At 33.8% G+C, this 14,257-nt stretch overlaps 1 protein-coding gene across 1 annotated transcript; it reads right to left on the bottom strand.

The window, feature by feature from the left end:
• Positions 1-203: 203 nt before the first annotated feature.
• On the bottom strand, positions 204-2,396 carry LOC117275419 (uncharacterized). The gene is made up of 2 exons (XM_033654705.1): positions 1,519-2,396; positions 204-1,425 (listed from the first exon to the last, which is right to left on the bottom strand). The coding sequence occupies exons 1-2, from the start codon at positions 2,394-2,396 to the stop codon at positions 204-206; spliced, it is 2,100 nt and encodes a 699-aa protein (XP_033510596.1).
• Positions 2,397-14,257: the final 11,861 nt, after the last annotated feature.

The following is a 14,257-nucleotide window of genomic DNA, read 5'->3' as shown; positions in this document are numbered from 1 at the left end:
AAAAAAAGAAAAAAGAAGAAGAAGAAGGGTATTCAAAAATAGAAAAAGAAGAAGATTATAATGTACCAACCCCGTAAACTTAAAAAATATTCAAATAAACAGAAAAGGCGAACTAAAATCTGCTGGTCCAATATTTTGCTATAAAGGCTCTACATATGCAAGAATACAGGAAAAATCATATACTCCAAGCATGACAAAGCAAATTAAAATGAAAAATGTACTTGATAGTCAGTTTCGTTCAAAACAGGAATCAAATATTTATTGTAAATCCATACGCGGCCTAAAAGTTCTTTCCTGTGACAAATATCGTTGAACTCGTCTTTCCCTGCTTTGAACGTGGCATCATCCAAAGAGTAGTGAATGAAATCATCTTTGCTGCTGAAGTTGGGAAACAGAACAGCGTCGTCTAAGCCTAATTTTGTGCTACGCATAAGAAGAGATGAGGCTTCACTGATGAACAGAAGCCATGTTTTGAATTCTTTTACTAACTTAACCGTATTTTGCAGAAAGTTCAGTTCATAAACACGAACTAGTTGTTGTGTCTGACCACCAACTATTACTGAGTAAAGAACATTTTGCTCACTTTGAACCAAAAAATGACGGCAAATGCCAGCACCAAGGCGGGGTTTATATAGATGAGCTGTCTGTTGGATCCGCCAGTAGCAATTCCCGTCTTCGAAGAAACCAAATACACCCACATCGCCACCATTCTCGCCTATGACACAAAATTCTCGACCAAAGTAGACAGGACTCGAACATGAAAGTAAGAAAGGTATCTCATTGTCCATTGTCAAACTAGTCCAACTGTCATCCCCTGCTCTCAAATATGAAATCCTAACTTGATCCTCGTCTACACAGACTATACCAAAGATTATCCAGTCTGAACAATCACATGGAGAAACTGAGAATGACATAGTTTCGGAACAATAATCTTCTATTCGCTGTGGAAGCTGTATTATTTGTTTGGTGAAAGGCTCAAGGAAGAAGAGAGATCTTGGACCTTTAGAAACAAGAAGCAATCCATCTTTTGAGTAACGGATTTCACATCCTACCAAGTCACTATTGTTCATATAACAAGTCAAGTTTGTAAACGGATTATATAATGTGCACAAGCCATCTTCTTGGTTTATAGTCAGAAGCCAAACACAATCTTGAACGGATCCAGAAGAGCGAGTTGTATCAACCTTCCAACGCAAGCAAGGAGCAAGTGATCTCCATAATTTACACACACTACGAAAATTCTTGTAGGAGTGCGCGTCTTCAGTAAACAAATATAGGGAAATTTTTCTTTGAAGGTCTAAAGAAAGTTGGGTACAGATGTTGGGCTGAACAATTTGCTCCTTAGCATTGTGGGCGCAGTTGACATGAGTTAACTCATTTTCCTGCTTGTCTCCAGCATTATGTTGTTTGTTCGATATCGCCAGCCTAAATTAAAATAGACAAATAGTCAGAAGTCAAGTAATTAAAAAAACAGATCATAGGTCGAATAATTAACATGAAGGAAGGATTGAATCTTACAACAATGAAGGAATTGAATTATGAGGGGTACGGACACGGAGATTGTCTTGGGGTGACAAGAATATGCTTTGATCTTTAAAATCGAAGACATATAATTCAAATTTGTCCTTATGATAATCATATTCTGTAAAATAGACGCAGTTTCCTTGAACACGTGCGCGTCCTACAGAGGAATATCCTCTACTTAAAAAGATTAAAATGTCGTCCAAGTTGAACATTCTCTTGAACTGTTCCGTCTTAAAGTCCACATTCCAAACCTCCATGACTGTAGGTGACCCGAGTCTTTGTTGAACCAGAAACAATTGGTTCTTGTAAGGGACCAGTTGTCTCCTCCTATACATAGCATTGCCATCGGTTGGTGCCTTAGATAAAGATGGAGAAGTCGGGGCACGCATTCTTACTTTTGGGAGATCTTCTATGACACCTAGTTTGCCATTCCTAGATAGAGTGAATATTAACGACTTACCATTATGGAAGTGGGCAGCATCACACAATCCACCATTGGTCCAATTCTTTTCGAATTTTATGGTTTCCCAGTGGGTGTAGGAAGGAGAACGACAAACTAGGAAATATAACTCTTCCTTCAAAAATACAAAAACGTTGCAGAGGTATTCGTTCAATCGCTGATTCTTTCTTCTTTTCTGACTAGTGTGCAAGCGCTGCGTATTATGAGTAGTGGAACGCATGAGAACACACTTCAACAAATTTTTTGGCAAGTATTGGAAGTTGGGAATTGGAGGGAGCTGAATCTTGGCGTGGGATTTGAAGTTCCAAGTGAAACATTGCGATAGATTATCTTCAACAAAGAAACCCCAGTTGCCCCGACAAGCTAGGCAGATTAAACCTTCCTTGTCAACATCGATTGTTGTGTGCTCCATGCTGAATGTAGTATGTACTAGTACTAATTACTAATTGCTTTAATGTTTTGTCCCTTCATATATTTATAGTGATATCAACAGTCCTATTCCCATAAACATTAGGAAATCCCTGTTTAAGTTGTTTATTAACTTATTCAATTTCCGAATCCCCCAGAGACACAGAGTCCCAACTCCTATTGCATTGCCAAATTCTGTATTAGTTCATTCTGTAGTTACCATACTAACCTTCTCTATTTTTAGTCCCTTCTTCCTGCATTATTTTTAACTCCTTCCTTCTGTTTCAATTTATGGGCACAATTCGGATTTTGAGATTCAAATTTCTTAGTTTTGATAAGTGAATTCGACATACGATCTTTAAGTTTTTTTTTTAAAAAAAAAAAATCTACATATCTGAACACTACCAAAAAGTATTATAAGTCACAATTATTAACAAAATATATATTTAAAAGGCATTGAAAAATTTATGGTAAAATTAAAAAATTACGTTTAACTCTCGAAATTCAAACACCACCACATAAAATGTGACTAAGGGAGTAACAGTTTTGGGTGCAGAAAAAGTGCTTAGGATTTTACTACTATCAGTACTTTGTAATAATGAAATATATTATTGTAATTATGAAATGATCAATAGGGTAATAATTGAATTTAGATATTATTCCTCTTCTATACGAAAAGGCGCTCGTCAAAAGAAATATTTGAGTTAACTAGTATATGGGCACGAGATATGCGCGTATACCCCTATGAATGAGTAAATAATTTCTAAAACTATTACAAATATTATTGAACATTGTATTTGAATTATCAAATAAAATAGAAATTAAAAAGAATTAACTTCAAAAATTAATGAATGATAATCCTTCTTCATTAGCTCAGTAAAAAAAATAAAAATCAAGCTCCACATAGGTCCTCAATGCCATATTGTAATTTCGATATATAGGTTATGTATTTATTCTTTTAGGGGAAAAAAATCAAAGTAGAATACAATTATATTTTCTGCCAATTATGCATTATATTTTGAGGAAACCAATAATGCTCATGCCCTCTCTATTAATGGAAAAGTCAATGGCAAGCTTCTTTTGGTCAAAGTGAGTAAGTCACTTTGTCATAGCCACACGACGAACAAAAAGCATTGTTATTGTATTGTCGCGAGTATGCGACATAACTTAACCTAGATGATAAATTATTAGCTCTAACGAAAATTCATGCTTCGTGAATTCATGATGGATGATAAAAATTTCAAACCAAAGTAGGTTGGATCAATTCCTGCCATATATAAAGATGTTCAGAGTATTTCCTTTCCTATTTGAATTAGGATTTTCTATGTAGTGTGTATTAATTATATTTGTGTATTTATTGGTTTGATATAAATATTCGGTGCAAATAAGCTTTTACCGTCCACTATTATTTGCCGTTCATATCCTTAGAATCCAATTACTTTGGCCTAATTGTATTTCAATCTGTTTTTCATGTCAATTTGACCAATCATATATAGGTAATAGGAGTGCAAAAGTACCTGGATAAATACATTTACTCTTATTATATTCACACACTTGAAGCTCTTCGAAAGATATTTATTACAAGTAACTATCCTTTTCTTCAACATATTTGTACTGCAGTTGATCAAGCGATTAAAACAATTGACTTTCAACTAATAAATACATTTTATATCCAAATACCCAAACTCTTTGGGGAAGAGAATTTATTTTTGTCAAAAGACAAAATTGGCCCCACATTAGCCCCATTGTATTCTCACTCGTTTCTACTAGGAAAAGCTCCATCCTCCTAAGCATTATCCATAACAAATGGAACTAGTAATGTGGAAAATATGCCAAACATCTTCTGAAATACGTAAAATTGTATTAATATGTGAGATTTCATTAAATTGTCAATGTATATATTTAAATTAAATCCTACGTATTATACATGGTAATATATTGTAGTGTAAGTTCTCCTCCTATTTTAAAAAAATATATAAAGAAAATCAAGAAGGTAGGTTAACTAACTATGTTTTAGTTAAATCCGAACTAAATCTCGATTTTATCCTCAATTTTATTTCTGGAAGTTCGATTTCCTCCTAGCAATTGCAAGAAATAGACTATGGGGGTGTTTAGATTGACTTATTTTAAGTATTTATTGACTTTTAAGCACTTTTCTAGTTTTTGTGGTGTTTATCAATGATAAAAAGTATTTAAAAGCACTTAGTTTTAAGCATGAAAAGTACAAAAATAAGTCAAAAGTCAAAAGTTGAGTATTACCAACTTATGACTTTTGATTTTTAGCTTATAAGCTACTTTTTAAAAGCCAATCCAAATAACCTCTATATCAGCGTATGTAATTTTTGTTTTTGTGTTGGATCTATTTGTGACTCTCTTAGGATGTCAAATTTAGTTCACAAAATGAAAACCGTCCGATTCATCCAATTTTTATGTTGGGATCCATTGATGGGTAAATTTGACCTAACTTAAACTTTTTCTTGTAAACCAATTTGGATTACCTTAAAATAAAAGGAAATTGGTAAAATATTAATATGGAGGTTATAAGCACCAGAGTACAAGTGGCAGTGTATGTTTATTTACTGGATATTACATGAAAAGGCTAATTAATTATTCTGCTTATAATTCCCAAAAGCACAAGAGGTGTACCAAAAGAGCTCACCTCCTTTTATGGCGGCCGACACATTACCACTAGCATTGCTTGCTATTTCAATAATCATTATGGCATAGTACAAATATTATGTTATTTTTTGTGGCGTATTTAGTTGAGCTATAACAAATGAATGACGTGTGCTTAAATGATTTTCTCCGTCATTCTTCTTATTCTCTTCGACTTGAATTAATTTTCACTTTACAATAGCTTCTGTACATACCTTGAGCTAATTAGCTTCATACTAATTTTTGGACTTATTTTGTAACAAAAGTACTATGAAAAACTATCCAAGTAAAATATAATACTCTAATTGATATACTCAATGAAATAAAAGATCTAATTCTTCGTTCACATGCCTATATAATATGCTCATAAAAAAATAAAAATATTTCCCCCAAAGGAAAGATATTTTTCAAAAGTAAAATTAATAAAACTTTACCTAGGATCAACAATATCTCAAGAATGATTAAATAAATTGGATATACTATTAAATAGGAAGGAAATATTGAAAGGAGTTGATTGTAAAATATAACTAACATACTTGCCTCCAAAAGCCTCTAATAATGATTCAGCTTTAGGCCCCGTACTCAATCGAGCCGCCACTGCTGCTAGTTCCGACTCTGTCAGTGTCAAGTCGACGAAAAACATTGACATCCACGTCTAGCCCTCCAACCATACTTTCTACTAGGGATGTACAAATGAAACCGACAAACCGCACCAACCCGATAATCCGAATCAAACTGAGAAAAAAAAACCCGTATAGGAAAAAAAACCCGACCATATTTAGTTTGGTTTGGTTTTAACTAAAAAAAGTCAAACCGAAACCAAACCAATACGACATTATATGTATAGAAGTTTTAAATATATTTAATACATAAAAATATTTATGGTAGTGTAGTTTATAAATATTTCTTAAGCTTTTTCACAGTTTTATCTTTTAACGTATAATTTCAAAATTTGGTTTATAAGTTTTGGATGCTCCAATAAGTTTTATAGTCCATAAATGTTAGTAACTCAAATAAATCCGAAACCAAAATCAAATCAATATTAATGCTAATAAAAGACATTCAATTCAATTGTACTATGAATGAAAATAGTGTTGGATATCTATTTTTTAGTTTTTTCATGGTCTAGATAAAATGTATAACTTATTTTTCTTTTAGTGGTTAGTCATGTAAATAATAGTACTTATTAGTCATAATTTTAAATCATGTTTGTTTTTATTATGGCTTATTAATAATATTTATTTTATGCGATTTTATTATCTTTATTGTTGAACATTTTAGTACAATGCCATGACTCATCTCATATTTATATTATTTTATTAAAAATATCTTATATAGTTCTGTCTTACTACGACTAAAGAAATATTTGGAGCATAAATTTTACGTTTTGTGCTATGATGACTATATGAAAAAAAAAATGAAAAATCCGAGAAAAATCGAGATTAAAAACCCGACTTTTATTGGTTTAGTTTGGTATTTAGATTTAATAATCCGATACAAATGATTTGGTTTAGTAATTAAAAAATTCGAACCAACCCGACTCATGTACACCCCTACTTTGTACGACGTGCCAATGGCTTATTTGCATTCCAAGTGGCACAGTAAACGCTCGCCTTAATATAATCCCATCCTATATTCTGTGAATTATTATATAAATGATTTGTTGCTGTCGCATTATTTATGTTAGAAACATGATTATTTAAATAAAAATATACTTTTTCTAGCATTTTAAATTTTTGGATGAGATAGTGACACACGTCAACATGATACCAAATCATATAGAGGTCTTGCGTTCAAATTTCACCGCCACTCTAAAATCAAATATTGGTATCCTTCTACTAAAATTTTATCCTCGTTTTGAAATTCAATTTGAAGGGGAGCCTTGGAGTAACTGGTAAAGTTGTTGTCATGTGATCAGGAGGTCACGGGTTCAAGCCGTGGAAACAGCCTCTTGCAGAAATGCAAGGTAAGGCTGCGTACAATAGACCCTTTGTAACGACCCGACTTGTCGTTTTAAGAATTAACGCCTCGTTCATCGATTTAAGGTCTTGAGCAATTTCGTAATAAGTATTATGATCCGCGGGTGTGGTCGAGTTTGATTTTTCGGAAGATTCGGAATTTATTAAAATAAACAATCCTTAATTAGAAGTTTAAATGGAAAGAGTTGACCGGAGAGTTAACTTTTGAAAAAACGACTTCGGAATGGAATTTTGATGATGTCAATAGCTCTGTATGGTGATTTTGGACTTAGGAGCGTATCCGAAAAATTATTTGGAGGTCCGTAGTGGAATTAGGCTTGAAATGCCAAAAGTTGAATTTTTGGGAAGTTTGACCGGGGGTTGACTTTTTGATATCGAGGTCGGAATCCGATTCTGAAAATTGAACTAGGTCCGTTATGTCATTTATGACTTGTGTGCAAAATTTAAAATCATTCCGAATTGATTTGATGTGTTTCGGCACAAGATATAGAATTTAAAAGTTCAAAATTCATAGATTTTGATTTGAGGTGCGATTCGCGTTTTGATGTTGTTTGATACAGTTTGAAACCTCGTTAAGTTCGTATTGTATTTTGGGACATGTTGGTATAATTGGTTAAAGTCCTGAGGGCCTCGGGTGGATTTCGGAAGGTTAACGGAATGGATTCGGACAAAAAGGAGCTGCTGGAATTTTTCTGCTGCAGAAGCTGTTTTTGGACAGCCACTGGTACAATCGCAGAGCCGACTTTGGAAGCTTATATCTCGAAATATATATAGAATATTAAAAGTTTCAAAACATGAAAGTTGTAGCTCTTTGATTCTAGTTTCCAGAATGTTAAACCACTCATCTTTTGGACATTTGTAAAGAAAGTTATGATGGATTGAATGAAAGCCGTAAGGGCAATTTCGCCAGAAATTTCGCCAGAAATTTCAGATGCGTGGAGCCAACTTTGGAAGATTATATCTCGCAATTCATAAGGAATCAAAAAATTATCAAAACATGAAAGTTGTAGTATTTTGATTCTAGTTTCCAGAAAGTTAAACCATTTATCATTTAGACATTTGTACATAAAGTTATGATCGATTGAAAGAAGGCTGGTACAAGCAAGTTCTGGTGTGAATTTTTAGTGACGGAAAATGGACTTTTATTGACGGATGGGCAGAAACTTAAGGACCAAAAATGGTCATTTCCCTCATTTTGTTTTGGATTTTTGAAGCACGGTTCTTGGGCGATTTTTACGGGAAAACATTGGGGTAAGTGTTCCTTATCCTATATTGATTATATTTCATGATTCCATACTCATTTACATCATGAATACGTGAATTTATGGAAGAAAAATCAAGATTTTTGCAAAATCTTCCAAAAATAAAAATTTGTAATTTGGAGGTCGAGTTGTTATCGGAATTTGATAAAATTGGTATGGGTGGACTCGTAATTGAATGAGTTGTCGGATTTTGTGAGTTTCGTCGGATTCCGAGATATAGGCCCCACAGACGATTTTTGAGTTAAATTTTGGATTTTGTTGAAAAATTAGTATTTTCATATGGAATTAATTCCTATAATTAGTATTGACTAAATTGAATTAATTTGAATAGATTTGAGCTGTCCGGAGGATTTATTCAAGCAAGACGACTATTTTGGAATATCGGTATAACTTCAAAAAGGTAAGTATCCTGCCTAACCTTGAGTGGGAGAAATTACTCCTTAGGCATTGAATCTTATGTGAAAATTGTGTAATTGAAAATCATGTACGCGAGGTGACGAGTACGTACTTGGTTTATATGTGTATATTATATCGACTGAAATTCATAGACGCCCTTAAGTATTAAATTGAAAAATTGTTGTAACTTATTAAATCCCTTATTTGTCATGCCTCATTCCTTGTTTGCCGAGATTATTTTTATATGATAATTTGGTGTGATTGTCACTTGACTTTTACGTGAACTCTATGTTTGTTTGAGTTGCCATTTTTATGAAAAACACTTTCATTATTGATTTTACCTATAGATAATTTAAATGAAAAATTTAGTTAATAAGATGAATAAATCTATTTATTTCTTGAAGTTGTGATTTAAAAGAGGTGTTGTTCCTTGATGAATTACTTTTCAATTCACGTTGTTGAAAATTTGGTATTGAATTAAAAAGGTCGTGAATCATATTGAGGCAAAGTGCCAAATTGTGAAATATTATTCGGTTGAGTTGTTCACTCCTGAACATTTTGTTAAGATGTTGTACACATTATGATCGAGTCGTGGGCTCCTTATTGTGAAAAAATAATTTATTGTTGATTTCTGTGGAAAGTTGTAATATTTGAGCACTTGATGTGCAATTTATGATATGTTGTAATATTTGAGCACTAGATGTGCAATTTGTGATATGTTGTAAGATTTGAGCACTTGATGTGCAATTTGTGATATGTTGTAATATTTGAGCACTTGATGTGCAATTTGTAATATGTTGTAAGATTTGAGCACTTGATGTGCAATTTGTGATATGTTGTAATATTTGAGCACTTGATGTGCGATTTGTGATATGTTGTAATATTTGGGCACTTGAGGTGCACGTTGTATTATGCTGTGATATTTGGGATCTTGAGGTGCGATTTGTGAAATATTGTGATATTGATACGCATGCGGTGAAATAAGGGTGGCTTGAAATGCGTAGCTAGTAGGGAAACTACTAGAAGTCATGCAGTGATATAAGGTCAGGGTGTTGAAATGCATGCGGTGAGATAAGGGTGGCTTGAAACGCATGGCTAGTCGGAAAACTACTAGAAGTCATGCGGTGTGAAAAGGGTGGCTAAAACGCGGGATGCTATTTCGGAAAAAATAATTTCTTTAAAATTAAATGTGAAGGCTCCCGTGGTGATATAAGAAAATGAGATATTGTGAATTTATTTATGATTTGGGACTACGAGGCGGCACCTCGGGGGTGCTCTGTTGATATTTCTTTATTTATGTTCTTATCTTGGGTGATTTTGTTTCATTTAATATGTAAATTCTTGTCTTCTTCCGTGATGTACTAGATGACTTTATTATTATGTATTTTGTGCTCCTAGTTGTATTGTATTGGCTTTGGCTTTTTAGCACGAGACTCTGAAGAAGTATATTTCTGATTTTTCTTACTAATTTTCGATGATTGAATTGATTTAAATAAAAGAAATTATTATTATGTTTTACATTAAATAGTTTTACATCCAAATCAATAGTTTATTTGATGCTTGAATTTAGGTACAATGTTATTTTCTTCACCCAAATAATTTTTAAAATAAATTCATTTCTTTGTTGATTTTTTACTTGATTTAAAAATTATAAACTCACTTTAGTGGAAATAAATTGATCATGTGGATCTTATATACATTGATATTATTGGCACGTGAGTTGTCCGTGCAGTTGTGCTAGAAATATAGGCACGAGGTGCCGTAAAAATATGGAAGTGGGTTGAAACCCGTATATTTATGATTATGAAATGAGGTGTCACACAGTGACTTTTATTTGAAGGAATTATATTCCAAAAATATTATTTGAAAGAATTATAGTTGAAAGAAATTTATTTGAAGGGAGTATATTCGAAATATATATTTATTTGACAAGGTTATATTCTAAGGTATTTTATTGAAAAACTTATATTTACAAGATTTATACTTGACGTACTTACATTGGAAAATGTATATTTGAGGGACTTGATTGATTGGTTATATTTGTATTCCTTATTCGTTTGAGCAATATTTATGGTGTTCTTGTTGCCTTGTTGTTTATATTATTTATTTATTCTTGTTTTCATCATTTCCATTTGTTTCTATTATTATTATTATTATTATTATTATTATTATTATTATTATTATTATTATTATTATTATTATTATTATTATTATTATTATTATTATTATTATTATATACTGCTACACTGCACAAGTTAATTGATTAGTGAGTGTCTTGACTGTACCTCGTCACTACTCCACTGAGGTTAGTCTTGATACTTACTGGGTACCGACCGTGGTGTACTCATACTACACTTCTGCACATTTTGTGTAGATCCAGGTATTGAAGCTATCGGACTCGGACAGAGTTAAAATGTGATCGCAAGGATTCAAGGTAGAGCTGCTTGGTCGTCGCAGTCCCTTGAAATCTTTTTATTTTATTGTACTGTTAATTATTAATCAAACAGTATTGAGTATTCGATCCTTGAGATCATTTCATGTATTCAGTTAGAGTTCGTGACGCAGTACTACCAGTCTTGGGAGGTTGCTATATTCATATTTGTTCCGCTGTTGGTTTTGATTATCTATTTAATTCAGTTTCGTTTTAAAAAAAATGGCTTCGAAACGTAATGGAAATCGTCTTATCTAGTCTTAGAGACTAGGTGCCATCACGACGCCTGTGGTAGGATTTTGGGTCGTGACAAGTTGGTATCAGAGCTCTAGGTTCATAGGTTCTACGAGTCACGAACAAGTTTAGTAGAGTCTTGCGGATCGGTACGGAGACGTCTGTACTTATCTTCGAGAGGCTACAGAGCTAGTAGAAAAATTTCTACTTCTTTAATTCCTTATCGTGCAGCATTTATTCAGCTTGAAGCATATATCTTATGTTCTTTTGCATCCATTCATGTATGAAATTGCACACTCGGTATCAACTATACGCCAACGGTTCGTGATACTACATAGGGGTTATAAGGGAGCCAGGGTTGCTCAACCATTGTTACCACATGTCGTCTAGATCGAAGATGACATGCGCCAAATAAATGGCTTGAAGTGTCTTATGACTGGTGTCGTACGAGTGGTAAAGGTTAGTATTGTGGATCATCAGACTGTGTCCTATGGCTTCGCGCCAAGTGAAGGGAGTCCACTATCAACGATTAGATTGCGGGGTTATGTGTTATATGAGTTTTGGCCTGAGATGTATATATGTGGTATTGAAAGGTTCTCCAAAACTTGTATATGATTAAGAGCTGAGATTTGTATAGGATGATGCTGGGACTTGCAGTATTCCTGTGTCCTTAATAATTCTATATTTCAGTATCAACGGGGTCATGAAAACAATTTCAGAATACTCGGGGTGTTCCAGTAAGTTCTTTTAATGCACCATCGGCACGGGGTTTCTATAATGATTATTCCAGTTATCCGGCACAGACTCAGTATGAGCAGCCGAACCCACAGAGGGGTTGTTATGAGTGTGGTGATACTAGACAAATCAAGAGAAATTGTCCCAGACTTGGGAGGGGTGGATTTCATTAGAGCACTCAAGCTACAAGCTTTATTCCAGTTAATACTCCACGTGCACAACCAGATAGGGGTGGAGGACAGGCAGGTAGAGGGCCCCTAAGAGGTGGAGGCCCGACCCGTTGATATAATTGCTATGATTTGGCTGAGGCCGATACACCAGATAGTGTCGTTACAGGTATGAATCAATTTACAATAAAACTATTCTTATTTTGATTCGATTCCAATTATCGAGGTGAGAACTCCTTTCATGCTCCTTATATGGTAGATTAGTGAATTTGTACTCCACTCCCGTGTTTATCCCTGTTGGGAGATTTTAATAGTGTTAACCCGTGTCTAACATTTTATTTTGTACACTATTAAGGGTTAAGAGTCCAAAAGTGACTTTATGTTACTCACTACAATGAGTTTTGATATAAATCCGGGATAGTTTGGTTAAAATTTATGAATTTTATGCCCTACCAGTATGGGGTTCATTATGTGATGTGAAATTTTATTTTTATCAGAATTTATGAGAAGAAAAAAAAATCAGTTGGCACAATGTGTACAATATTTGTGATTTAGAGTTGAGGACGAGATCCTTGCATTTTTATATGATGTGAAATATTTAAGCCGGGCTTCAAACCGCGGTGGAAGTTATATAAGGACGAGGTCCTTGTGGTAAAATATTTATGAGTTTAAATTCTCCCTTTATGAAATTTAATTGTACAATAGTATTAATAGGGAGTCATGTCTGTTAGGCTTATTTGATAATTCTTGTATATTTTTTGTGCATATTCAGCCATTTTCGTGCTGTAAACATTGAGTTTTAGCCTATGAGATGAGTGCCCAGGTGGCATTAAATGTGACTCATTAATCCGAGTAAGTAATCATGGGGTTTTCATGCCTCACATTCTGTTGTCAGTATTGTAAAAAAAAATCAAAATGAGGTGGTGGTTAATATGAGATTAATTGCTGATGTTGGAATTAATTATGAACAACTTTTAAGACCAGAGATGTGGTGATGAGCATACATGTGATGTGCTTCATGTCCTGATATCATTATGATAATGCAGCGCTTGTAATGCTGAGATTAGTGTTATTGATATATACATTGTGGTATTTTGTTGGATTGTGGATGTGTTGTTAGGAGTTGTTTTGGTGTTACTTTGGTAGGTGGATAGGCCCAATTATAGGGGAGACTCTGCCGAAATTTCAGAAAAATTTGGGAGTTAGAAAAAAAAAATTTGGGAGATTGATATTTACGACAGAAGAGTTAAATTATGTTATGTGTTTGAGGGCGAATTATCCTAAGCGGGAAAGAATATAACACCCCGGAGAAATTTTGAAGTACTTCAATACTATTAAGAAAGTTGATGTGTGCGTAGGCACGAGTTGCTATAGCCAATTGAGACTAAAACTGTGCGTTGTTATGTAAATCAAGCCTTTTGAAAAGGTTTAGAGTGTAAGAAATTAGTCTCAAAGTTTACAAATATGGATAAAAGAAATAATCTCAAATGAGATGGTGTTGTCGGGCTTATATAAAATGCGGTAGCGTGGAATCAACCGTGAGTATATGTGTAAAAGTAAAATCATCAATTTGGTAACCTCAGAATAATTCTTAGAACCTTCGAGGACGAACGTTTGTTTCAGAGGTGGAGAATGTAACGACCTGACTTGTCGTTTTAAGAATTAACGACTCGTTCAGTGACTTAAGCTCTCGATCAACTTCGTAATAAGTATTATGACCCGCGGGTGTGGTCGAGTTTGATTTTTCGGAAGATTCGGAATTTATTAAAATAAACAATCCTTAATTAAAAGTTTAAATGGAAAGAGTTGACCGGAGAGTTAACTTTTGAGCAAACGACTCCGGAATAGAATTTTGATGATGTCAATAGCTCCGTATAGTGATTTTGGACTTAGGAACATATCCGGAAAATTATTTGGAGGTCCGTAGTGGAATTAGGCTTGAAAGGCCAAAAGTTGAATTTTTGGAAAGTTTAACCGGCGGGTTGACTTTCTGATATCGAGGTCGA

The sequence above is a fragment of the Nicotiana tomentosiformis genome, chromosome 1 (genome assembly GCF_000390325.3).
Source record: "Nicotiana tomentosiformis chromosome 1, ASM39032v3, whole genome shotgun sequence".
Lineage (NCBI taxonomy): Eukaryota > Viridiplantae > Streptophyta > Magnoliopsida > Solanales > Solanaceae > Nicotiana > Nicotiana tomentosiformis.
The sequence above is the reverse complement of the archived record's forward strand: the minus strand, read 5'-3'. Positions and strand labels throughout refer to the sequence as shown.